This window comes from Oculina patagonica, chromosome 3 (assembly GCF_052425735.1).
Source record: "Oculina patagonica isolate OP01 chromosome 3, crgOcupat, whole genome shotgun sequence".
NCBI classification, from domain to species: Eukaryota; Metazoa; Cnidaria; class Anthozoa; order Scleractinia; family Oculinidae; genus Oculina; species Oculina patagonica.
The window spans coordinates 15,570,398-15,597,717 of NC_135760.1; the positions used below are offsets into that span (position 1 = coordinate 15,570,398).

The 27,320-nt window shown below is 39.3% G+C and overlaps 2 protein-coding genes across 5 annotated transcripts in view; both read left to right on the forward strand.

Moving 5' to 3' along the window:
- The first annotated feature begins 59 nt into the window (after window positions 1-59).
- On the forward strand, window positions 60-12,059 carry LOC144646931 (ubiquitin carboxyl-terminal hydrolase 14-like). Its single transcript, XM_078506645.1, has 18 exons — window positions 60-165; window positions 256-401; window positions 1,111-1,143; window positions 1,526-1,630; window positions 2,623-2,726; window positions 5,293-5,410; window positions 5,917-5,979; window positions 6,291-6,426; window positions 6,643-6,661; window positions 7,106-7,188; window positions 7,633-7,664; window positions 8,103-8,168; window positions 8,382-8,474; window positions 8,907-9,029; window positions 10,081-10,159; window positions 10,883-10,990; window positions 11,248-11,322; window positions 11,745-12,059. The coding sequence occupies exons 1-18, from the start codon at window positions 150-152 to the stop codon at window positions 11,807-11,809; spliced, it is 1,464 nt and encodes a 487-aa protein (XP_078362771.1). The 5' UTR covers window positions 60-149; the 3' UTR covers window positions 11,810-12,059.
- Window positions 12,060-13,199: 1,140 nt separating this feature from the next.
- LOC144646924 (uncharacterized) overlaps window positions 13,200-27,320 on the forward strand; it is a 46,649-nt gene continuing 32,528 nt past the window's right edge. Inside the window, exons 1-9 of one of the 4 annotated variants that reach the window (XM_078506638.1) lie at window positions 13,200-13,312; window positions 14,648-14,757; window positions 15,620-15,882; window positions 17,981-18,194; window positions 18,869-18,997; window positions 19,769-20,003; window positions 20,801-21,210; window positions 23,381-23,633; window positions 24,329-24,414. In XM_078506638.1, the coding sequence (XP_078362764.1) occupies window positions 14,655-14,757; window positions 15,620-15,882; window positions 17,981-18,194; window positions 18,869-18,997; window positions 19,769-20,003; window positions 20,801-21,210; window positions 23,381-23,633; window positions 24,329-24,414 (1,693 nt within the window). In that variant the 5' untranslated portion in view covers window positions 13,200-13,312; window positions 14,648-14,654. The remainder of the gene's footprint in view (window positions 13,313-14,647; window positions 14,758-15,619; window positions 15,883-17,980; window positions 18,195-18,868; window positions 18,998-19,768; window positions 20,004-20,800; window positions 21,211-23,380; window positions 23,634-24,328; window positions 24,415-27,320) is intronic. The other 3 variants (XM_078506637.1, XM_078506636.1, XM_078506635.1) reach the window with 3 other exon arrangements.

A 27,320-nucleotide genomic window follows, 5' to 3' on the forward strand; every position in this document is an offset into this window, starting at 1 on the left:
ATATTCCCCAGCGGTGTTTGACGTCATTGCCAAGTAGATTTGACCGTGAGAAACTGAGCTCTAGTAGGTCAGCGGATATCGCCAAAAGACTAAAAAACTTCTCAAGAAAGAAATCTACTCAACTTCCTTTGCTCAAAAATCTCTTTAAAATGCCGGTATTTACAGGTATGCGATTTCAGCGTAATGTCTTGTTTCGTCCTAATTTAACATTTGTGTAGTTGATGTAATCTGTTATTTGTTTGCCCTTCAAAACAGTGTCTGTAAAGTGGGGACGTGAAAAATTCGAGAACGTCGAGTTGAACAGCGATGAATCTCCAGAGCTCTTCAAAGCACAGCTTTTTGCTTTATCAGGAGTGGCTCCTGAAAGGCAAAAGGTCATGCTCAAGGGATCTGTTTTGAAGGTACATTTGATTATTTATTTTGATTCAGCATTTACAATCATTGACAGATTTTGTTCGTGACTTGACATTTCTACATTGACCACGTGATTCATCTAAGCTTTATACGTTACGTTAAAATACAGTTAGTACTCCATTTTTAAAACATAGAAGTAAACCGTTTTTTTTGGCTTGTCAAAATTTAAGATCACGTGTTACTTGATGTATTTTATCGATAAAGATCAAGTGTGATCTCTAATTTTAAGGTTAAACTAAACAACAAATGTTCAAATTTTTAGGCCACTGAAGTTCATTTTTTATCACTCAAGTTGTAAATCAGGGGATTAGTAGTACACAGTGAATTGATTTTGAAAGGAAGGGTTGAAGCAGTTGGGAAATGTGAAAAATGCAAATTCTAATTCACTAAGGAATTATCTACAGATTGCTCCAGGGGCTGTTAAAAAAGTTTGATCCCAATTAGGGTAGGTGTGACTGTGGGGGGGAGGGGGGGGGGGTATGGAGATAAAATAGTCCTACCAATGCTATGGCCATATGAACAGGGTGACCGTAAGCAGGATTCCACTGTATTATATTTCAGTAGGCCCTCATTCCAGTAGCTGGTTGCATGACTAAGGTTTTTTTGTTATTCTGAGGTGCATTTATTTCTTTTGAGAGCAAGATCCAGGATTTACTGGACCTAATCATTTATGTGGGCCATTTTCTTTACATGCAGGGTAATGATTGGGGAAACTTCAAGATTAAAAATGTAAGTATTACTAGATTAATAAAATCACAGTTATCTAGTAACTCATTATTAGATTGGTTGGTTACGTACATGTAATAACTGCAGCAATCAGATCAGAGTACAGAAATTACTTGTTATTTTTCTTGGCATAACAGAATGTTGGAAACATTTAGAGTGATTTTGTAAGATCACAAAAGCATTTGTGTGTGAACCCTTGCCCTAGGCTCCAGACACTGGCTCAAACAATGTCGATTGTTTCAGTGATCATTCTTGTGTTTGCACCACATTGCATGTGTTTTTTATTTATTTGGTACTAGTCATACTATCTGTCTGCTTTAGGTAAAACTGATATGATATGACATGGATTGTGCATTGTTTTGACACTGTTCTTTTCGTTTCATAGGGAATCACGTTACTAATGATGGGTTCTGTTGGTGAATTGCCACAAGCACCTGCTCAAAAGACTGTGTTTGTTGAAGATATGACAGAAGCACAGTTAGCTTCTGCTGTGAGTGCATCTCGATCAATTCTGATCTCTTTAAATACATGTATCAATTCTCCTTACCGACTGCTATACATTTCATTTAAATTTTTTCTGAGAATTTGGCAGTACATAATTTTTAATTATTTTGACAATTCTTATTACATGTCTGCTAAACAATGTATTGACATGGTATGGAAATATTAGATGACGATTACAGTCAACTCTCTCTGAGACGGACACGGTTGCGACCGGCTCTTGTTGTCCGTCTTACAGAGGTGTCCATCTTGTAGGGAGTTTAGTTACATGTACAGTAAAATGACTGAGAAATGGTAGCCAGGGAAAAAAAAAAAAAGGAGTCTGTCTTATAGAGGTGTCCATTAAGAGATAGTTGACTGTACTCTGAATGTTTTGTTTCTTGTTTTTCTTTGAATGTGTTGTAATTTATACAGTGGAAGCTCTCATTCGCGGACACCCTCGGGACGCGAAAAAAGTGTCCGTAACTGGAGCTGGACGCTTACAAGAATGGTTCTCGTAAGCGGTCACTAGAGGTGTAGGGGATATATGGCCGCTTACGGGAGCTTGCCCAACTTACAATAACCGGACGGTCGTGGATGACGACAAAACAAGCACAGAAATATGGTACTGTAATTATGGTAAAAATCATGGTGACGAACGGCGATGTGAAGTTGATTGATAAAATCAAGATTCAGAGGTTGTTGACAGGATTTTCTTTGGGGTGTCCGCTTACGGGAGCTTAAAAACAAAGAAAAAGACTAAGTCGTAATCTCTGAAAGTGTCCGCGGCCGCTTACGGGAATGTCTGCTTACCAGAATGTAAAAATACAGAGTTTGTATGGGAGCTTTAAACAGGGTTTTAAACGAGGCGGCCGTAAGTAGAGCTGTCCGCTTACGAGAGTGTCCGTTAAAGGAGCTTTGACTGTATACCAAAACTAGAGCTAGAGGAACATTTGTATCCTTTTATTAATGGTCAATATATTTCTCATTTTGGTTTAACAGTATGAAATGCCGACTGGACTTCAGAACCTTGGAAACACCTGTTACATGAATGCAACTGTACAATGTCTCCGTAACATACCAGAACTTAAAGATGCACTTGCAAAGTAAGCCATAAAAACTAGTGATACCTATCGGTAGAAATGCCAACGAGTAAATCGGGACGCTTTATGATTTTGGTCGATCAATAAACATTGCGTGTTTTCTTTGAAAATCTTGAAAGTTTGTGGAATAAAATGCGATTTTATGAAGGCTTGTTCTGAGTATTTTTATATTTTATTGTAAATAATTATTGAGGGCCACTGGTTTGTTAGTGTTTTTATGCTATTTTAGTGCTACCCTCGTTAAATAAAGACTTTACCTTACCTTACCTAAAATAATACCAAAGTAGTGAAGAGTTAGTGAGAAATCTTGTAAACTTCATGCTATTTGAGAGTTTCAAGCCATTGTTGTCCGATGCCGCTATTTTGGAAAGGTTTCCGCTGTTTTAAAGTCCTATAGGTCTTAATCAAAGTGGCTATGAGCCACTGAACACGAAAAATAAATTACGAAACAAAAAGCAAACTTTTACAAAGATTTGCCAAAACAAAGCATTTCAAACTTTCCACACTGCAGTTAAATCCATTCAGCACATAAGTATTAAAAAAAATTGAGGTTTTAAAAGGTAAAAGCCTGGTCGGACAAGTTTGTGGCCAAAGATGGAACAAGTTTATTTTATTATTCCGAGAATAATTCATCACGCGTAATGCGTGATGTCTCAAATGTCACGTTGAATTGTTGTTGTTGAGACACTGCAAATTGCGTTTGGGCAACCAGCTTTTAGGAAAATTAAAGGCCCTGTTTCCCGAGAAAAAAACGCTGGACAATCCAGGAAAAAATGTAGTATACGGAATTTATTTTATAAATTCGAGAAACGAAGTAAAACTCTCTTCCGATCGATAAAATCTGTGTTGTTTACTTAGCCAGACCTAACTTTATTACGCATGCAAATTTGTATGACTTCGAAATTTTCGAAGCTTTGGAATGCATTTCTTGCCTTCATCTTAAATGAAATTATATTCTAAACAAAGTTTAATTCAAGTTTCTTTCGTATTTCAATCTCTAGTTCGGGAATTTTGGCTTTTTGAAGCAAACAGATTTGAAACCTCTTTGTTATATGAGACGCATCTTGTCTGGGAATTTTTTTCCAATGAATCATGCACGTGCTGAACAAATGAGTAGCGTGCTGATTGGCCAAACTACAACAAAGTGTGCATGTGCTGAACAGATTCTGCTAAACGGATTGGTTAAAAACATCAGAAATTGTGTCGTCACGATCTACCTTACATTACATTACATTACTTACATTACTCAACATTTGGAGTGTTTTTGAGATTTTTTTCGCATATACAAATCTTCTCGCGGCTATATATTCTGCCGCCTCGTCCTGACTCCTTGGCAATTACTGTTTGATGTCAGTTGTAAGCAGCATCTAGTGTTGGTTTACAAAGAACTGGACTGTAAAAGTATGCAAGTATCTTTTTAGGGGTTGGAAAGGGGAAGGTACCGCGGTACCACCCACAATGTACACTGTTCTCCGCTGCATGTACAGAAAAGGAATTTTTCAAAACTTTGCCACTGCCCAGCTTCAAAGTTTTTGAACAAACAGCAATGCAATACAAAAATGTCAATGAAATGTTTTCTAGGGCCGATTAGCACATTTCAGTACTTCAAAATGCTCCAGGTATCCAGTGAAATGAAATGAAATTATATGATTTTTTGAAAAGTATACCCCTAATCCTCAGAAACAAGAATACTTCCTGGCATTCCTCAGTTCAAAGAGATAACACAGTCAAATGCATTGACCCATACACAAACTATTGGCTTACACTATGCCGCGTTATAAAATGGTTGAGGAATTGCGTGCGCTGTGATTAGTCAATTCAAACTTATTATAATCCCATAAAGCACGCTGCATACGTCACGCGCGTGCTTTATTGAGTTATAATGCACGCTGCTTACGTCACAAGTTTAAGCGCGCGCAATTTCTTTAACATTTCATAAAAGAAATAAGAAACTTTCTCCTCCGGCATTATTGAGTTATATAAGCACTTGGGAATTTTTAAGAACACTCAAGAAGTGCGAAAAAGCACTCGGCTACGCCTCGTGCTTCTCTATGCACTTCTCTCGTGTTCTTAAAAATTCCCGCGTGCTTATATAACTCAATAATGCACTCGGGCGTGTTTTTTATTTCTTTATTAAAATTACATTGCATACTTGTAACTGTTAGTTACTTGCTTTGTATCTTTGTGGAACTGAATTATCTCACACTATCAACGAGCAACAAAAGTCCTTGAGACAGTTGGCTGAAATGAATACTAAATTTAACAATTCCATTTTCCAGTTGAAATCTGGCACAGCTTGTGAACCACTCCCCCCTCCCCTTTTCAATGTTGTACACAAACGAGGCAAGTCTTGCAGATAGTAAACCCACCATTGTTTCGGGGGTTATATTTGTTTGAGGAGGTAAATTTATGTCAAAGGGGTGAGGGGTAAAATTTGTCCAAGGTACTCATAAAGTGCCAAATGTCTCAACACTTTTGGCGCTCATTATTGTCTCCTTTCTTGGCAAATAACCTCCTGTAGACAATTCTTCTTAATGGTGATTTTAAATATTTTCTGTTTTTATACCAGATACACTACTCGTGGGATCCCAACAGATCCAGCACACTCAATTACAGTAGCACTCAGAGATCTCTATAAAATCATGGACAAAACAGCAGATTCTTTGCCTCCCATTATTTTTCTTCAGGTTTGGTCAATTCAGCTGTAATATTGACAGTATTGCTTTTACTTAGCTCTTATTAACCGAGCAGGAGGTCTGTATGGGAGAGTCTTGACTGAGGTTTGTACTTACGACTGAGGTAATTCTGCCATACAGACTGACAATGCTGGGTTTATAATGTGTTTAATTTAAGGCCAAATAAGAAAACTTAAATTCCCTTGTAATGTACGTAGCTGGTTCATATTTGCTGCATTTTGCTTGTGAATCAGAGATCACCAGCAGGTATGTTTTCAATTTTCCTAGCCTCTTTCAATGACTGACAGAATATTCTTACAAGAGTCTAAGTCACCTTGAATCATGTTGAGTGCTTTTAACTTCTGGCCCTTGAAAATCACTGTATGAAGTTTTTTTTAAGTTTACACTGTACTTCTGAAAAATTAAAAAAAATACTTTTTCCACATTTTAGCAATGAGGGCATGATTAAATTTACCATTAAATTTTAACAATCTGTTTAAATTACCTGTCTTGTCTAGATACTTCACAGTGTATTTCCTCAGTTTGCTGAGAAAACAGAACAAGGGATATACATGCAACAGGTAAAAAAAATAAAATAATTAAAGTTATTTTTTATAGCTACATGGAAACCAATGTTAGATTCTGATGAATGTTTAAAACTATGCTTGTGACATACAACAAATATTTTAATGTTTGAGGTAAACTGTTCATTGCAAACCATTCCCGCATATGTATGCATGCATGTTCGTATTAAACACCGACCAAGCTGGCCCCAACTACAAAACATAATAATAGCACGCTGATATCCAAGAGAGGTCATGAGAGGCAAGAGTATTTATTAAAGCTTATCATGTGAAGCAGTTCTGTTTATTGGTCTCAATTAATATTGCAGGATGCAAATGAATGCTGGACACAAATTGTTCGAATGCTGCAACAGAAGTTACCAGCCATAAAACCTGAAGAAAATGGAGACCATACTGGAGCTAGTGCTGCTGCTGCCGCTAAAGGATTCATTGATCAATATTTTGGTGAGCGAAAATATTGGACATGTTTTGTGCAGTCAACAGTAATCTTGTTACCCTAGCCCTAGAAATTTTGTCTTTCTCAAAGTTTGTTATCACTTGCTCCTTTATCAAACAGGTTTCCTGTCTTTGGCGCTCCCTTGATTAAATGACTAATATTTACCATAGGTTGCCATTTACTGACAATAACTGAATAATTTCTTTTTGATGTTTTTCTTGTAGGAATTGAGTCTGAAGCAGTGTATCCTTTACATTATTTTTGTATTTCTGTAAAATTATTGTGGTTTTCCAATTTCAGTGAATTGCAAACTCTGAAATTCAAAATCCAACTCAGTGATTGCGTTTTTTGCTGCCGTCAATCATAATTATGGCGACAGCCAACAAATCATAAAAAATAGAAACAAACAAAATGGATGGAAATCTACAGGTGTACCAATCACAACTGACAGACGTGACCTTTTGACCCAGTTGAAGTGAACTTCTGTTTCCCGTGAGGTCCACTAAGATGATTGACAGCAGCAACAAGTGAAAACTGTTGGTTGAGAATTGAATTTCAGAGTTCGCATATCACTGAAAACTGCAGTAAGTCATCTTCTGTTGTCATACTTCAATAAAAGTAAACCTTCAATGAAATGATAAACCTTTTTATATTTATTCAGTGTTTTACTTCTTAACTGAGACTTAGTATGAAGTGCAATGAAGCCCCAGATGAGCCAGAAACCAAATCCAAGGAAACACTTTTTCAACTGAGTTGTTTTATTTCACAAGGTAGGCAATGATTTAGACAACTTAAGCTAACTGGATTATATCAAAACAACCCTGGAGTTAAATGACATTGTATAATTTCCAATAGTGTATGTAAGTGTAAGTAATGTATGTGTTTTTAAGTGTATCAATAAATTGTGTTTATCTTCCAAAAAAAAATAATAAAAAAAACAACCCTGGAGTAATATCAACTTCTGTATCATGTCTTGTGTTGTCCATGTTACCTGATCATCTGTGATGTACCGCTTCTTCTTGATCAGTCATTTCTCTATACATAATTGTTGTCATAGTTTTCCTGAAGATGGGAAATTTTATTGATGAAAATTACTAATTTGTAATTTTTATCAGTTTTAGTTTCAAATTGTTAATCAATTTCTTCATCTTCATGATCTCACCTCACCTGCATACCGCTACTTGTTGTTTTAACAGTTAGCTTTTTATTTTCAGATGTTAAATACATGCACACTGGTCTTAAAAGTGTAAGTATATTTTGCTTATGTGCTTTCATGTAAGTCTATTACCTTTCACTTCCCAGGGAATTTAAACAGACACTCTCTTGTGTTCCCATAACCCATAATGTTTCTTCCTGTGAAAAACACAACTGGGCAAAGAAGTAGAAATTCCAAAAATCAGAGCTTGTAGACCTTGGTAGTGCCTGTGACTGGTTGAAATAAATACAAATCGATAAGGAACCAATCAGGAGCACTTCCTAATTCGAGGCTGACAGCATACGACCATTCTGTTCATCCTTCGGAGAGTAAGAGAAGGAGCCTGGGAATGAGGTTGCTGGCTGTGTTGCGTCATCAGTATAGAATTCTGGGGAACACCTTATGGGGCCATGAAGAGAAGACGTTATTTTAGACTACCTTTCCGCAAACATTTATACTGATGTTTTGGTATTTTATTATATTGTTTAGCGTCTTGAAGAGAGTATCGAAAAACGCTCACCAACTCTTGGCCGTGACGCAGTGTACACCAAGACGGTAGGTCTCTTGTGATGAAGATTACTATGACAACATTACATGACACCTGACTCAGTTATATTTAGGTTCACGTCAACCTTAGCAGGTGCCTAGAGAGGAGCCCATAACTGATTGCAAAAAAAAATGAATGGTTTGGTGTTTAGAACAGCTACTTTTTTCACATAACTGTACTGTATAATATAATTTGATTTTTGTTGTTGTTTTTTTTCTCAGTCCAAGCTGAGCCGTCTTCCCGCGTACTTGACAGTCCAGTTTGTCAGGTTTTATTTCAAGGAGAAGGACGCCATTAATGCTAAGATTCTCAAGGTATAGTAAGACACCGAGTCCTTAACAGAGTTTTTCGACTTTGTGTTTTATTTTATCTTTTCTTTCGCCTTTTTGTTTTGCTCTGCATTATAGCTACAGTCAAGAAATTCGCGCAATGTGCTGTAACCAATCAGAGTACAGTCAACTCTCGCCTTGCGGACACCCCGCTATTGCGGACACTCGCTATTACGGACAAAATCCAGATCCCCGGCGAAAGAGGTTTGACTGGAAATGACTCCCGCTAATACGGACTCTCGCTATAACGGACACAAAACGACGCCCCGAGCGTGTCCGCTATAACGAGAGTTGACTGTAAAGGTCTTTTCATTTCGACCAATTGACTTTTCCCGTCCTTGCCACAGGTTATAACGGCTATCATTTCAGAATAGTTTTGATAAAATTGCGTTGTGTTTTCTCGTATTTGTACAACAGGATGTCAAGTTTCAGATGTCCCTTGATGTGTTTGACCTGTGCACCGAAGAACTCCAGCAGAAGTTGATGCCTGTCAGAGCAAAATTTAAGGAAATCGAGGACAAAAAAGTTGAAGAGGCTGCGGTAAGACGCAAAACTTGCTCCTCAGAAAAAAAGGGGACATGTCATTTTAACTGTTCAAGAATTCAAAATTCATCCAGGCTCGAGATAGCAATTCTCAATACTAGTTTCCGTACATTTCTTTTAATGTAAGTAATGAGAAGTTGGTGGTGTACAATATACACTGGTTGATAGTTTTCATTATCGTCGTCTGCTGTGATTTTCAATTTAAACATACAGTAGAGCCCCGGTAACTCGAACTCTGAAGGGAAACGAAAAACAGTTCGAGTTAGCGGGGTTTCGAGTTATCGTGGTCGATTGAATATTCAATTCGCCATGTTAATAATTGATAGTTTACTGATTTTTAGCACTTCAGTACAGTCAACTCTCGTTATAGCGGACACGCTCGGGGCGTCGTTTTGTGTCCGTTATAGCGAGAGTCCGTATTAGCGGGAGTCATTTCTAGTCAAACCTCTTTCGCCGGGGATCTGGATTTTGTCCGTAATAGCGAGTGTCCGCAATAGCGGGGTGTCCGCAAGGCGAGAGTTGACTGTATACAGTACAGTGCGAATTACAGTCAACTCTCGCCTTGCGGACACCCCGCTATTGCGGACACTCGCTATTACGGACAAAATCCAGATCCCCGGCGAAAGAGGTTTGACTGGAAATGACTCCCGCTAATACGGACTCTCGCTATAACGGACACAAAACGACGCCCCGAGCGTGTCCGCTATAACGAGAGTTGACTGTAATGGGATATTTCAATGGGCGTCCGTGGCGACTTGCAAGAATCGGAATTCGAGTTATCGGAGTAAACTTGACCCAAATTTTGATCAAGGGAAACAAAATTTAGTTCGAGTTAGCGGGGAATTCGAGTTATCCCAGTTCGAGTTAACCAAGTAAAAATGATTAAAAAGTGGGGCTAATCCAAGGGAAACGGAAGTTAGTTTGAGTTAGCGGGGTGTTCGAGTTATCTGAGTTCTACTGTACCTACAACTTAGGGGATTAACCCAGCAGTGGGAATTAAGCGTTCATTACGCAAAATTGAGAGCTGAATTATGTATTTTCGTTTCAGAATCGTAAAAAAGAAGGAGGAAAAGAACCAATGGACGTGGACAAGAAGACAAGACTAGAGCCATTCTCATTTCCTGATGGTCAGATATTTTTCGACTTAACATAGTCATTGCATAACTATTTAAATCAAAAAGTAACTTGAGCCTTAGAAAAACTCCAATTCGCTTAAGACGAAATCCGCCAGGACATTGAGTATTAATTGGACAAAATTATTTTTTTTAGCGTTTTTTATTTTTTAATTATATTGTAACGCGCAATTGAAAATTTTTTAATTGATAATTGCGCAATATAAGTTAATTATTTATTATTATTATAATTAAAATTATGTACAAAAATTGTTTATATCTTATTGCAAACTGCTGTGTTACAGTTTAAATATCTTATCAAAAGAAATCATTTCCAACAATACGAAACATCGAAAACAAATTTCGAAGTTCCACTGAAATCCACTGCCCGGAATCACTTAAAAGACGATCTTTTAAAATAGCTGCACGTGAGATTTTACCTATAGTTAACATGGTTCTTGTGAACTTTGAAATCACATGGTTCTTGTGAACTTTGAAATTCATTTTCTCAGGCTCTGATAAGAAATTGTTGTTGGTGTTATCACGGATAATTACTTACATCTTTGGCTTTTAAAAAGGGTAGAAAATAACGCAATGGGATTTTAAAATTATTCTGGTACTTGTTTTTGTTCAACTAAAATTAATATTACTCGATTTCCTGATGGATTCCGTCTTAATCACTTGCTTTTAGACAGTCACATCTCCAAGGAGTAAATATTGATTTTTTTTTTTTTTAAGACATTGGTTCAAACAACAGTGGGTATTACGAACTGACAGCAGTGCTGACTCATCAAGGCAGATCCTCATCCTCTGGACATTATCTGGCTTGGATAAGAAGGAAAGGAGGTAACAGCTTGCATTGTACTCTGTTAGCTAAAGAATTAGAATCCGCCTGAGCGTTAAGCCGTGTTTACACGGGCAATATTTATGTGACAAATATGTTTGATCATGTATATAACACAACAATTATTTGTAAACAGTTCAAAGTTTAAAGAAGATTTTTTAAGCCGATCTGTTTTTCTTTTCTAAATTTTCGGTGACATCTGTTCACCTTCATCAGAGTTAGTGAAAGTTTGTTGGAGCTCGCGTGTTTTGTTTTACAGATGAATGGGTGAAGTGTGACGATGACAACATGTCGAATGCGACAACAGAACAGATTCTGAAGCTTTCCGGTGGAGGTAAGTTCTCTAATTTACTCGAGTTTCACGACAGCAACCCAAATAACGAGACTGGTTGATTAATATGTCGAGAGCAAAAAGATGGCACGGCATAAGAACACTTAAACGAAAAAGGAAAGTTGCGTGGACAAGATAACACAAATTAAAAACAACCTGTCATTGTGTTGTGTTCTTGGACAAGACAACTAACTCTCACAGTGCCCCTCTTCTTGTACCCAGGAGTGTAGATGGGTACTGGCGAATTATTGAGGCAGCGCCCCCCCCCCGAAAAATGCTGGGAGAAAGGTTTTTTTGGGGGGGGACGGGATGAGGGGTGAGGGGAAGGGGGGAGTTCGCCGGGAGAACTTTTTATGATCAACTAGTGAGGAGTTAGCAGTATTCGTAGACGTATAACAACACGTGTTTTTCGTTTTCTTGTTTAGGCGACTGGCATTGTGCATATGTTCTTCTTTACCGACCTCGTCAGCTGGAGGTCGAAGATGAGTAAATCAGTGAACGTCACAAACAGCAAGGAATTAAAATTACATCTGTTACTGACAAGTTGATACTCCAAGAGGGGGGAGGGACAGGAGGGTAAATCTCCCTCATCCCTACTTTTTGGGCCATTTCTCCCTCCTCCCTATTCTGTTTCCCCCCTCCTAATCCAACTTACGACGCAACAAATGTGTGAAATGGTAAACGCTCAAAAGCGTTTTGAATCAAAGTTTTAAATAAAAAAGACTTACACCTATTTGAAATGAGTTTCCTGTGAAGTTTTGATCTTGTTGTTGTGATATTCAGTTCGTCTTGGTATGCATGCTCACTCATTCCCTTGCCAACTCTTCCGTTTGCTTTAGTCTAAATATGTTCTTTGATATTTTCCCTCAATTTTCAATTTTACCGGCTCTATTCTACAGTATGGCCCCAGAGGAGATTACTCCCCGAAAAATTGGGTGGGGTTTTTATGGTTGAAATAACAAACAAGACTGCAAAGCTGATCATACTACGTGAGAAGCAGACTTTGCGAGACACCAACACGACTTGCCCATTCTCGTCGCCATAGCCCTTATTGCTTCTCTTAGCCGGTGAAGCCTTGGCACGAGAAACGAAGGGTTCTGGGTACATAGGATTTTTGAATTAATTGATTGGCTGTTTGAAAGAATTCTTGAATGGAAGTCAAAAACGCAATGAGTCTCTCATACATTCTTTAGAAACATCGTGACTGCATACATGAAGACCGGAAGTGCTAGAATCTAGGAGAAATCCTGTGTCTCCAGAACGAATTGGGGCTTTTAGGTGTAACAAAACTGTAAATAATAATCACAAAACACAATTGATGATTTACATTCGTTGCATTGGAGCAAACATTTACGAGTTAGGTTAATCAAATAAAACATGTTCTTATATATTATTAATTCAAACAAAAATATTTTCATATGCGAAGTTTTCGTTATTGTGCCTAAACAAAGTTGCATAGTTTCTAGAAACAGTTCCATTAAATCCTTTTGTTGTTGACTGAGAATAATATCTTCTTGCTGAGTCGGTTTCTGTAATAGAAAGTCTTACATTAGTTATTTCATTAAGTTACAATTGGTTTAAGAAGGTCAAGAGCAGATATTTCTTAAGCCGGGGAGACCTATGAAAAGATTTCGCCGAAAAACTTCGTTGAACCTTAGCCTTTGAAAACCTCAAAACTTTTTTGTTTATCTGGAAACTGAAGTAAAATAGAAAAAATATTTATCTGAAAACTTGTGGCTTTTGCCAATTAAACAACTTAAAAAAGAAAAAACTATTTATTTTACAACGGATTAAACAATCATCTCACGGGAATATACAATATTTTTTCAGCTGTAGTTTTTTATCTTTTAATTTTTTATGATGCTTTTGTGCCGTGAAGACACAAAACTATGTGAAAAAGAAAGTTCGTTGCTAATTGTATCAGTCTACAGACACAGTGTACTACAAGTATGGCCCAAAAATATCGATTTTGGAACTGAACCACTTGTTTGAGGTAAGAGTTATTCACTTTGTTGATATTCAATGCACGACAAGCAATAAGTGAAAGATACAACTCAGATAGATAGGCAAGCGAAATTAGTCGAACCTTCACTTAGGGCCACCTTTTACAACAGATAGGAGTTTTCGCCCCGACTTTACGACGATCCACACCTCTCTATAAGGCCAGTAAATTCTGCCTAGCCCGGTAGCGAGTTTCAACCACAAAGAGAATTCGATTGGGTGATAAAAACGTTTTGTTGACCGTGTTTCCAATGACTACCTTTACAGTGAAGAAGCTTTTTTTTTAAACACGACCAAATTTCAGTTCGTTTGGTAGTGACGGTGAACCCTTAATCAGGGGCACCCAACAAGAAAATTTTACTATAGGTGTCGGAACACCATTTTTACGTTATAAGTGTCCTTTTGTGCGTTTTAAAGCCTTATTTTTAAACGTTAAAAAATTGAATTGTTTCGGATGCGCTTGCTGATTTTTCAAACTTGAGAAAATTTTAAGGAACGAAATATTATTAACCCAATTTACGAGCTGCTGTTGCGTTCTCGAAAATTGTAGCTGGCTCTTTATTCATGCATAAAACGACATTTTTTCTCTCCAAAAACAGCAGACATTACTTTTCCCATTTTACGAAAGTTTGAGCTGTAGAAATCTCCAGTTTTTCATCACACTCCGATCGTAGGGGATTATTGGTCTTCTGTACAGATATTCACCGAAACAGTCTGTTGGGTGCCCCTGCTAAATAGAATCTAAGATTTTTGGTGTTTTCATGAATATTTCAAGTTCTTTTTTAGTTCAAGGCCGCTAAAAGTTCAAAACCCCTCTTATAACTTGATAAAGTCGAGGGAAATGAAATGATTTCTACTGAACCTGTGCTTGCACGGTGTCTCTAGCCGAGTTAGTTTATCTTTTGCGATTTTAAACTAACATTTAGAGAGAGCTTGCCTGAGATATTTCGTGTTTTGCTCATGGCCAGCGCCAGTCTTAATTGATAACTAGAGATAGCTTATCGGCGAATGAAAGCTCTCTTTTCACGAGCTTTTAATATCGTTGAGATAATCAACTATGTGTGAGAAAAAAGGAATTAAGAAAAAAAGAAAACAGTTAGACCTTGACCCTTCCTCTTCTTTTATTTGAATTAACTTGCAAGTTTTTAATTTCACTCTAAGGAAAATTGTTTAATAATTAACTTCTTAGATAAATAGATATCATCAGGAATCAGTGCCTAAAGGAGCGCAAATTAAAAGTTAACTGTGTTACAAAATTAAGTTGAAATTAAATTTAGTTATCTAAAACAATGACAGAAAAATATTTTAACGCTGTTTTGTTCCCCAGGGGAATAATGGAGCGCGTTGGAAGTCTGTTAATCACAGAGCTCATCCTTCAGTGCATTGTGCTGTCCTTGGCGAATCAGAATCTTGTGCCAATGTTTATTTCGGAAATAGGTAGGCCATTAGTCATCGAAGTCAAATAATAACGTTTTCGGTTTGGAATCTAAAGAAAGCAGCTTTCATGTTGTTTCAAGCTACAGAAAATACACTCTTGCTCTCTCTTGCTCGACTCAGTCTAAAGCAGCGAGTCTTATGAGAGAATTATCTGAGCCCACGGTTTTTCCAAGAGGAAGTTGCTTAGTTACTTGACGTAAGCTGACGCTACATCTTTTGGTTTGCTCTCGGGCGTTCGTGTTATTTTTTGATTGGATGATGGGAATCGAAAAACTTGTCGGTTATTGGAGCTTTTTTTATCAGCCCTATGGTTATGTCAAACAACTACATTTACAGCCCCTTTTGGACTTTGTAGCCAGATCACATTCTCAAAAAGCCTCTATTCCACGAAATCTGAGTAATTGAAGCTTCAATGGACATTTTCGATAGAATATAACGCCTCTACAATGAATAATCTGTGTTACAAATACCCAATTATTACGATATTTTAGAGCTAAATCTTTGGACTAAAGTTTTTTTTAATTACGCGCGCACATGCGCGATAGAAAAAGCGCACGAGTTTTCCTTCGACGCCTCCAGTTCCCAAGCGGCAATTTTTCTCGTGCATTTTTCTTTCTTCATTAAGTTTTGCTCGCAGGCTATCATTATTTTGACAATTTAAGAATTAAACTACGAGCCCGAGTTTTCTATAAGCAAATAGCCAACGCTCATAGAAAACGAGGGCGAGTAGACCAATCCAATTCTGTTAGTAGAAATTCTAGGGGATTGCAGTCCAAAACCTACAATTTTATGTACTTTTAAGCCAAAAATAAAGAAAAACTGTCCCTTTAAAATTTACCATATTTTCGTTTCTTTTCTGTAGATACGTTTCTTGACACCGACCGTGACATAGTATCAGAAGGTTCAGTTTTCGCTTGCGTAAAGCGATGTGCTGAGACTAGTGGCTGCAAGTCGATTAATTACAAAAAACAGGGCGCAGGAAATAATTGTCACTTGAATAAAAAGAACCGAAGAGAAGCAGGCGAGGCGGCCGTCGAGACCAACGACAACTTTGTGCATTATACCATTGATTATCACACTCAGCGAAGTGAAGAACCTGAGTTTGGAACCACAAACATTGATATGGTGAGTGTATAAATCCGATGATAAAATGTCGTTTATTTTGTTCATTATGACAAGTCTTTTACTAGAAAAGTTGCAGATACTCCACTTCCCGATATTCACATCCAATATGGCGGTTAACCAACCGTGAAGGCCTTGGGGGCGAATGTGACGTAACATTTCAGCCACTCGCTACTCGCGCTTTGCGCCATGCCCGCCAGCAAAAATTTTTTTTGGGATCACTTTCTTGGGGAGCTTGGAAACCAGGCTTGATTTGGTAGCCGAGCCTTCCCTTCACAATACCGAAATTTTCGCAGAATATCCACTGAAACTTCTTGATAGTATCAGATGTTTGCTTAGAAATGTCAAGCGATTCCAAAATTTATTTTGGTTTTCTAGTTGACGAAATATCCGAACTTCGGTATACCATAAAATCGCAATGTTCTCGACACTTAGAAAAATTTTGGCTCAGCCCGCTCATCTTTCGATGTGCTATGAACCGGGTATGAACACAAAACGGATCGAAATCCGCCAATCACAGCTCACTAGCATGACCTTCTGAACTCGTGGGCTCATTTGCACGAAGCCAACTCCGGTTTTCAAGTGTCAAGAACGCAACGATTTTATGTTATGGACAAGCCCGTAAAATTCGTCCACTTGAGAACCAAAATATTTTTAAGAATCCCTTGGCATGTTTACAGACAACAGCGAAAAGAATCGCTTTAAAACTGCGGTTGATTTCATGCCAATGAGCCCACAAGTTCAGAAGCCAAGGTCATGCTAGTGGGCTGTGATTGGCGGATTTCGATCCGTTTTGTGTTCATAGCACATCGAAAGATGAGCGGGCTGAGCCAAAACTTTTCCAAGTGTCGAGAACATTGCGATTTTATGGTATACCGAAGTTCGGATATTTCGTCAACTAGAAAACCAAAATAAATTTTGGAATCGCTTGACATTTCTAAGCAAACATCTGATACTATCAAGAAGTTTCAGTGGATATTCTGCGAAAATTTCGGTATTGTGAAGGGAAGGCTCGGCTACCAAATCAAGCCTGGTTTCCAAGCTCCCCAAGAAAGTGATCCTAAAAAAATTTTTGCTGCCCGCCAAGATAAAATAAGGGGACTAGCCTGATACCTATTCTAGGCTAGGCTAAGCTAAGCAGACTTTTCCTTTTTGATTACAATCAACCAAAAGATAGAAGAGAGTCTCTTTTCTGTTACAAGCTGTAAAACAGTTTTTTTCTTCAACTTCTAGCCTGTGAGCTGCTGACTCTTCCTGGGTTTAATTCAGTGCGAACCGCAAAATCGCGTATAACATGCAAGCGGGTGAGGGTTCGCAGACTAATGAGCTTTTTAACGGTTTTAATTTGCAATCAATCTTTTTAACTGGAAAATAAACTTTTAATTTATGATATGAGAAGAAATTACTGTTCAACGATCTCTTTACTCTACTATAAATATTGGATTAAGGCTTCCAGTTGACTAAAAGAAATACATGGCTATCAGAGGGGCCTGAAGAAGTAAAATGGGAACTGAGATTTGAGCAAATTTTCACTGGGAAAATGGGATTTGGGTAACTGGGATTGGGAATTAAAAATAAATTAACAGTAGAACTGGGAATGGGATTTGGAAAATTGGGTAAACAATAAGTTGGGAAATGGGATTTGGGCAAAATTTGGTCTGGGAAATGGGATTTTATACCCCCCCCCCCCCCTCCCCCACCTCTTCAGGACCCTCCTATCAATACAAAAATAAATGTTTCGAGGTTAAATGAGCAATGTCATGCTCTGATTGCTTTCAAATTGAAGGAAACCTCAAAATATTAGTTTTCTAACATAGAAAAACAACAACGGAGTAATAACGCCCCGAAAACAAACCAGGATGGTTTCGACTGACCAAGTTTAAGAAGAAATTACGAGCGACAAACTTGAAAAAATTTGCCAATTTTTTCAAGATGCGCTGTCTGTGACGTTGCTCCTTTAAGATTAAGCCAAATATCCTGAAATGTGAATCGCTTGTGTCTACCAAGGCTAAGAAGCTGTTATTTAGCGTAACTTCTGCTTTAGCACTTACAGAAATGTTAGGGTTTTAACATTTTCATCACTACTCCACCTTACTTTTAGCCCGTTATTCCTCCAATCGTGATAGGAGCAGCAGACGCCTCACCAACAACAGCGCCACCACCAACAACACCAGCAGCACCAACAACAACACCAGCAGCACCACCACCAACAACAGCAGCACCACCAACAACACCAGCAGCACCAACAACAACACCAGCAGCACCACCACCAACAACAGCAGCACCACCAACAACAACAGCACCACAAACAGCAGGTAGGCCCTTATGGATTGTGCTAGTAAAACTAGTATATTATGCTACTAGCAGTGCCCGGTTTTTTTTCAAATTATTCTCAAAATTATGCTCGTTTTTAAAAATCATGTTACTTTTTCTTAAAATATGCTTTCTAATGCGATCATGAAATGGGACTATCCCCCCTGGTGCCTCAGGATCGAAATTTGAGCGTTGTCTGGCTTATCGAGCGGCTGCTCTTCCTCTTGTATCTCCAAGTTGCTTGACGCCATTTTGTTGCCCGTGAAAGTGGAAACTGGGACTGACGCAATCTTTACTTCCGGTGTGCCCAGTCCTCTAGACAACGAACGACGCAGTATTGCGTTAACCTTCGTTAATCTCCCTAGTAGTCTTGTAGAGAATACACACAGACAAGTAAGGAGAATTAAGATTTGATTTACAGGGCTGGAAGGGTTAGCCTGAGTCACTTTTTATACCCAGCAGTGACGAGAGCCTCCCGGGGGTTCATGTTCCCCGTTCCTAATAAATTTTCCTGGTGTTCCCGTGTTCCCTCCTTCGATTTTGACATCCCCTGTTCCATATAATATGCTTTTGTTCCTGTGTCCCCAAAACGTTATTACCCATGTTCCCTTGTTCTCTGAAACCCCTGGGGAGCCTCAGTGATTTCCTGCTGATCAGGGTCTCTTTTATTGACCAGCACCACCGTTGTCGGGGGCATGTGACTCCAACCCATGCAAAAACGGTGGGACTTGTAGTGAAGACGGCAATGGCTTCAAATGCAGCTGTGCTAATGCTTTCACGGGCGACCAATGCGAGGACCTCTACAGTGAGTAACAGCTTTATTTACTTTGGGGAGGAGGGATGGCGCAGTGGTGAGAGCGCTCGCCTCCCACCAATGTGGCCCGGGTTCGATTCCCAGACCCGGTCCTTGCTCTGAGGGGTTTTCTCCGGGTTCTCCGGTTTTCCTCCCTCCTGAAAAAGCAACATTTCCAAATTCCAATTCGACCTTTTAGAAGACCCGCATGAAAACCAGCAAGGACTGATGTATGTTCCAGCTTTATTCACTATTTTCAACCTCATTTTAATGTCGAGGCCATTATTCTTTTCGTTTACGTTTTCTTGTATGACGCATAAAAGAGGGTCAATACTGTGTTCTGTGTGAATATGATTTCGAAAACTGAAGTACAGAAATCTAATCTATTGTTCCGTAAACCCAGTTATAATGGTTTGATTTTTTTCGAGTGCTTGACAAATAACAGGAACCAGCACCGGGGGAAGTGAGGGGGAAAGGGAAGGGGGCGGGGGTACTGCTACCTGTTTTACGTTAGAGAAGGTGGTCCACCTACGCAACAAAAAATATTAAATTTGAGTTGAACAAAAAAATTAACCCGGGCCGAGCAACCCTAAACTGAAACCTCCAAGGAATGCCCCATCCTACCCTTCAAGGGCAGCAGATAACCATGCAGTTTACGAGTACTTTCCAGTCCTGGCCTTCTCTCCGTAACGCAATGTCACGTTCCCTGCTGAATAAGAGTACCAGTGTCTTGGAGAAAGACGACTAAATTCACTGTAATTAACTGTTGTTCTCTTTCCCTAGATGACTTTGAGCTTATCTTCGGAGGGACAGAGACCACTAATTACGTGACATATTCTATGACTGACAAATGGTTAGACAAAATGACCGCATGTGCTTGGATTTATACGCCTGGTATAGCAGAGAACCAGACAATGACCGTTTTCAGTATGATGACGGAAGATAGTGGTACCAACAAAGTTGTTACAGAGCAAATCGACGGACAGGGTGGATTTTACTTTTCATTTGGGGCTGATCGGTAAGGTGTTACAGTGTGTAAGGAATGCTACGAGGAGACATACCTTTAAATGTTTTAATTTGTAAGCGCTCTCTCGTCGTCATCATCATCATCATCATCATCATCACCATCATCATCATCATCATCATCATCATTATCATCATCATCACCACTACCACTACTACTACCACTACCACTACCACTACAACTACCACTACCATTACTACCACTACCACCACTGCTACCAACCCCACCAACAACAACACCACTACCGCTCCCACCACCACCACCACTCCCAAAACCAACAACAGAAACACTACCACCACCTCCACCCCACCACCACTCCCACTCCCACCACCACCAACAACAACACCACTACCAGCACCTCCAAAACCAACAACAGCAACACCACCACCACCACCTCCACCCCACCACCACTCCCACCCCACCACCACTACCACCACCCCACCCCACCACTACCCCTCAAAACCAACAACAGCAACACCATCAACAACAACAACACCACCACCTCTCCCACTCCCACCCCCACCACCACTCCCACCACCAACACCACTCCCACCACCAACACCACCACCACCTCCACCCCCACCACCACTAACAACACCACTCCCACCACCACCACCACCACCAACAACAACAACAACAACAGCACCACCACCACTCCCACCACCCCCAACAACAGCAACAGCACCACCACCACCACAACTAATTACCACCCCCAACAACAGCAACAGCACCACAACTAATCACCATCACCCAAAAGATAAAACTAACAAGTGCTGTTTTTCTTACCAAAGGAACAACCACCCAAGTCATTTTTCCTCCACGTCCCCTAAAGATAGCTGGATCTTTCTTTGTGTGCTTTTCACACGTATGAATCAACAACCTTACATGGAGGCAATCGTAAATGCAGATTTTGGCTCCGCGGCTTCAAGCAATAATTTTAAATTCGCCAATGTCCAGATGACAAAAGTTGTCATCGGACAGGATCAGAACGTCAGTGGAAACGTCATCAATACTCATCCTTTTAAAGGAAAAATTTCAGCCTTGAATATCTGGAATAGCATTGTAAATGAATGGAATATGAATGAGTGGTACCAAAATGGTGTGTCAGCTCATGAACCCTTAGTCAAATGGCCGTCATTTGCTGACCCTGGGAACCGCGTTGGAAACGTTCGCTATGTCAGTATCACATCAGCTGGAAAAAGTAAGTTGAACTTTCGGGTACCTCTGTAATTATAACTAACACTTTTGAAATTTTCACTTATGATATCATCATCTTCATCATCCTTTATTTAAACACGATCAGATTTTAAGCACAATGCTCATGGGGTCGTGTGCTGATATCGCAGAGGTCATGGGTTCGATTCCCGTTCAAGCCCGAATTTTTTTCAGGCTTGCTTTCCTCAACTGCTTAAGTTGAGTACATTACTGCGATGATCTTTCATTTGCTTAAAAATAATATATTACTGATATTACAGCTATATACTGATATATTACATTGGACAATTATATAACAATAAGTAGCATTTAAAATCGTGGTAATGTCTGGGGTGCAACTGAACCGACGGGTCATTAAAATTAAGCTCCTTAACATAATTATCCTTCTTCACTTAACGATAGAAAGCCGGAGATTGGGAGCCCGTATCATATGAAGAAATAGCGTTCTATAAGATGGCACCTCTATGGCCAATTGAATTTTTAACAAAGAACTACCTTATTCTTACTAATTTTCGCGAGTACTAATTTTCGCGATTTTCGCGATTTTAAAATTATCGCGAAATTTAATACGCGCGAAAAAAACATTGCGCGAAATTTAAACACGCGAAAATTAATACCATATTACATATCGAAGGTTAATAAAAATTTTGAATGTTTGGAACTCCAACTTTCTACCCTTTAAAATATCTTACCGTCTTACTTTCGACTATACCCTTCCTCTGATTACTGTTTTCGCGAGCTTGTAATAGGCCAAAACCTTTTTAGCGCAGTCACCAAAGTTTCTGTTTGCAGGTTCCTTGTAGTTACATTGAGCCAGACCTTTGTGTATTTCCCATAGTTCCATATTCTTTGACGACTGATCAATAGAACACTGACTAAATCGCGAAATTTAATACACTTTTGGTCTAATTTTTCTTGCAATCGCGAAAATAAATACTCGCGAAATTCGGCTTCCGACTTTTCGCGAAATTAAGTACGCGCGAAAATTAGTAAGAATAAGGTATTTAAATCTGGGGACCGTGATCTTATTGCTCCTTCTGAGGCTGTAAGTCACACAGGCTTTGTTCGCTAAGTGAGACAACGCAGGTGGTGCTCCACCGTTAACCACCCTGTAAAATAGTTAAATTAGCCGGAGTTTGTATAAGTAGTTTAGTGTACTCCATTTCGTATACTGGTAGACTTCAGCAGATGATAATCCCTGTCCCTTTGGTATTTATATATTTTGTTATATTTTTTTATTAACCCCCCATCGACCTACAGGATGACTTTTCGTTTGTTATTTTGTCCAATCAGAAATGACACAAGTACTACAAAAAGTAGTGTTACTTAGCAACCCTCGTGCCGATTAACACCGTGGGCTCAATTTTCAGAGCTGATATCAGTCTGACCGAAATAAGTACTTGTTCGGAAGAGCAAATCTCCATGTACAATCTTTCAAAAAAAATAATAATAATCTGGGGCGTTTACCATTTGCACTAAAAAACCAATCGAAACGGTGCGGTCCTAGTAGTACTGCTTAATTTCTCTTAAAGCGGTGAAAGGGACAATGTCACGGAGATTTTAATGCTTTTCGGTAAAAAGTACTAAAATTGGCGAATTGGTCTTCTCGTACATGAAATGCACCTAGTTCATCAAGATGCAGATATAAAGTAAATTGTAGTTGAAGGAAAAAGGGAGCCATAATTATTTTTAGGTGTTTTTCCAGGCCACAAGGACAAAACTTGAAAAAATCAGCTTGACTTTTTCAAGTTGAGATCTAAAGTTCCTGATGGCAACACAAAAATATCACTTGTTTATCGCTTTAGTACACTGGCATGGTGATTTTTAACAAAATTAGACCACTATTCGTAGTTTCCACATTTCTTTAGGCTCTTGAGTTTTTGAAGTGAAACTGGTGACAGTGTCCCTTTAAGCTAGTCCGAGTCGTTGATCATTTGCACGAAAAACCGGTTGGTACGGAACGTGCCAAATTCCTGCGTGTGCGTGAGGCATGGGCGAAAAAAGGAAAACAAAACAAATACGAGGATTTCCATCCATTCCAGAAACGTTTCACCGGAAAGTTAAAACTTTTCAACCGAAAATGCCGTTTTCTTCATGACAAATCGGTAAACGCTCCTGGAGTAAATTAATCAATTTCTTTCTCGACTCTCTTTCAGCTTGGCGAAGAGTTAACGAGAGCGAACTAGTGATAAACAAGACAAGCAATGTTGCTGTAGCATTTACAACAGAAAATGATGGACTTGTTGTGGAAATCTTGCAAATCTCTTCAGTTGCTTGTTCTGATCAGGACTCGGCCCCAGTTGATGGCTTGGTCATCTCAGTACCGGGAGCCTGGAAACGAATCGCATTCCTGACGACCTTTTTGGAAACCCAGCAGTGCTATGCGATTTTTGGCAGCGTTCCTTCCTGGTGAGCATGCGCATTAAGCGAAATAAGAAGCTTTAATTGAAAATACTCGGTAAAACCTCTCACAATAATATAATGAACACTAACTGTCCCAATGAAGTTAAAAGGGACAATTTCGCGCTGTTTCAACAATTTTGTAGCATACAAATTTGTTTTAAATCGAAAAACACCTTTAGGTGATGGTTACATACACTATACGACTGTAGAAGTACGAAAGATTGCGTGAAACGGATTGCAATGGACACAATTTGGTTTTTGTCGATTAAATTTTAACCCTGCTAGGAGAGTCGCTTCGATCGTTCCTAGATAAGTCAGGAAAGAGGATTGAAAGATAGAAGCGACTCTGCTTGCAGGGTAATAGGCCATATCGGAGTTTTTTACTCTTTGCCTCTTTTTCAAAACGAGACTACGTGCGAACCCATTCAAATGAAAATGAGTTTGATTTGCATGAAAATGGACCTGCAGGTGAAACTCATTTCGCACGTAGACTCGTTTTGAAACAGAGGCAAAGGGTAACTCTAAAGTGGCCTATTAAATTTACTTTCCATTTTTTGGTCAGTTTCTTGTGTTAATTAGAATTTTTGCCATTTCATTCAGGCTTGAAAGTGAATCTCTATTCCCTTTCTTCACGACCTTTACCATCGTAGTAATTTAAGTGTTAATAAGCACTTTAAATTTTTTTCTTTTTTTGTGTACAGGGCCTCTGGTTATGATCCAGGCGTTGAAGAATTTGATCCCAATCAAGATGAAATTTGGAAAGAAGAATTTCTTGGTGTTAACGGTAGTGACATCCTTTTTAGTGTAAATAGTTTAGTCCTTCGTTAGGCTCCATCCAAATAACCCTTGAATAGGCCCTTAGTCGAGGCATATAAAAGAAAAAAGGGCAGGAAGCGCGAAAAAAGAGAGATCTTGACCCCTTCCGGTACATTTTTTAGGAATTTTGGGTTACTTAGGTTTAGTCAAGCAAATTGCGCTTTAGCCCATTAAGCCCTTTCTTCTCAAAAATTTTCTGCCTCCTGAAGACAGAGATCCATACCCCTGGGTTGCGCGCGAGATTATCAGCGCTTCCGGCTGTCAAATTCGCTAATCACGCATCGAAGCTAAGAAAGAAAATAAGAGGAAGAGGGGCTGTTTCACGTAATATATCAAACACGAGAGGCAGTATTTCATCGGGATATCCAAACACCGAGAAGAGAGCTGAAAATACGACGCGCAGCGGAGTATTTTTGACGAAATTCGAGGTGTTTGGATAGCCGATGAAACACTGTCTCGAGTGTTTGATATATCTTCTCAATCGAAACAAAAACTACGGAGTAAACGGAGAAATAAAATCGTAAAAATCTATGCTAATTAAGATCGGGTTTCCAAACCACCGTCACGGCTATAATTTTCTTTGTTTTAACTTGATGAATTATTAATGAGTTTGAGAATGTCTACTTAACAAATGTCTCTCTGTTTCTTTAGATAATGAGTACAGTGGTGTGAATACGTTGTGTGGAAATGGACATTTCTGGATGGTAAACGACCCATTGGGCAATAGACCAACTGCTGCAGTCAGTCTCAGACGCAAGGAGGGCGCACAGATATGTAACAAATATCTCTCTGTTTCTTTAGTTAATGAGTACAGTGGCGTGAATACATTGTGTGGAAGTGGACACTTCTGGATGGTAAACGACCCACTGGGCAATAGACCAATTGCTGCAGTCAGTCTCAGACGTAAGAAAGGCGCACAGAACGCTGGGATATCCACCTTTGGCAAATGCGGGTCGTTTAATTTTAAGTTGAGGCATATCCATGTTCTGATCTGAGCAAAATCCTGTCAATTCAGCGTAATCGATCAATCGAGAACCAGCATTTTGCATTTTGATGTACATATATTTCAATCCCGTTTTAACGAACTCGCTCAGGCTCGCTCGTTTTCGAAATCTTGGCTCGTTATATCCAATGTTTTCCGAAGAGCCTCCCGGTTGTTCCCTATATCCTAGTTTCCAGGTGCTCTCCTCTTCTTGTGGGCGAGCGCGGAGTACACGTAGGGGCCTGGGTGAGGTACGGGGTAGTTGCGTGTCACGGCATGAATTGTCGCGCAAAATCAAGTTTGGGAGAGGGAACACCTTACTACGGAAAATATGTTCGTTGCAAGCGGAACTTTATAAAATCGAGTTCGGTTATCATAAACGTATTTTTGGTGATAACCGGGACCGTGAGAAGGTTTGCTCGCTACTGATTTGAGTTCGTTAAGCCGGGGCTGGACTGAGCATTTTTACTTCGTACTTTGCACAAGTTTAAAGGTAATCAGGGAGAGCAACATGCCGCCATTTTCAACAAATCATTGTAGAGGTGTTTTTTGGTGAAGCTTTCCATTGTTCGTGATGAAAACCACGCGGGTTCATTCATATTCGCACCAAATCAGAAACTTGTCTAGTTTTACAATTTTATAAAAGGTCAAAAAGAAAAACACATTATTGCATCAGTAAGAAGCTCTCTAATGTCATCTTTTTGTAATCAGTAAATAATAATTAATAATCCTGTAAATAATAATTAAAAAAAACACACACAAAAAAGGAGGCCGAGTGAGTAGGGCGCGGGCCCTGGGCTGTAACCCACATCGTGCAACTCAGAGCGGGTTGAATTTGTTCGCGGTGACTTTCAAAATAGCTGCTGCGTTAAAGGACTCTAGTCAGCTTCCGCCATTTTCGATGGCATCCAAATTATGAAAATTGTGTGGTGAAGCGAAATCTTATTGCATTGCTGTAAGTTGTGTTACTGGAAGTCTGTTTAATTACCTCTAACAGTTTCACAGTGAACTCATTTGTTTAGACACGCTCCGCGTAAAATATAATACCGAAATTCTCGCATGTAAACAAAAACAAAGGTGTGGCTGACTAGGTTCCTTTAAGCGGCTCTTTTTGTTTGTTTCAATGAAATCTAGAGATTAAACGCTGAGTTATTGTAAAAGCAATCCCTTGCCCCTGTTTTCGGTTCTTTTTTCTCGAGCCCGAGCTCAGTCAACACCGCGGCCACAAATTCGGCCACACTGTGTAAATAGCCAACTGGTTAACATCTTACAAGCGGGCACATATTTATGAGTCTTGTTGTGCTTCTAAACGAGATTTACATCTCAAAACATATTGATGACATCAACAGCGCACTGAACATCAACAACAAGTCCAAGAAGTGCAGATTTTTACTTCAATTGGATGCTTTTCGTCGTTTTCTCGATAATTATGGAATAACACTCCTCAAGTTAGTTTTTATTGGGGATTATATAGAACATGGATAGTTAAGTACAACTCAGATTAGGCAATCTGAAGTGGGTCTGTCAGAATTTAACTAAGATGTGTTTAAAGCAGAACGATCGAAATAAAACTCTTTTTGCACAACTCTCTGTATAGCGTGTTGTATGAGAGAAATATAGATGACTATCTTTGACACAAGTGTGTGGGTGGGGACAGGGGGGGGGGGGGAGTCTGAACCTCCCGCCTCCCGTACCACTAACTCCCTTTTCCCGTACCTTTTACTCCCGCTTCCTGCCCCTTTCCGTTGTGGTGCCCTCCTCTTTGTCCCATATCTATTGCAAAATATAACAAAACATTGCAAAATTATACTTGCTTCTCCCGGTTCCCGCCACCTTAGGAATCCTGCTTCCCGCCCTCTCTTCTCCCGCTTCCCACCCCTTTTCTCCCGGTCTCC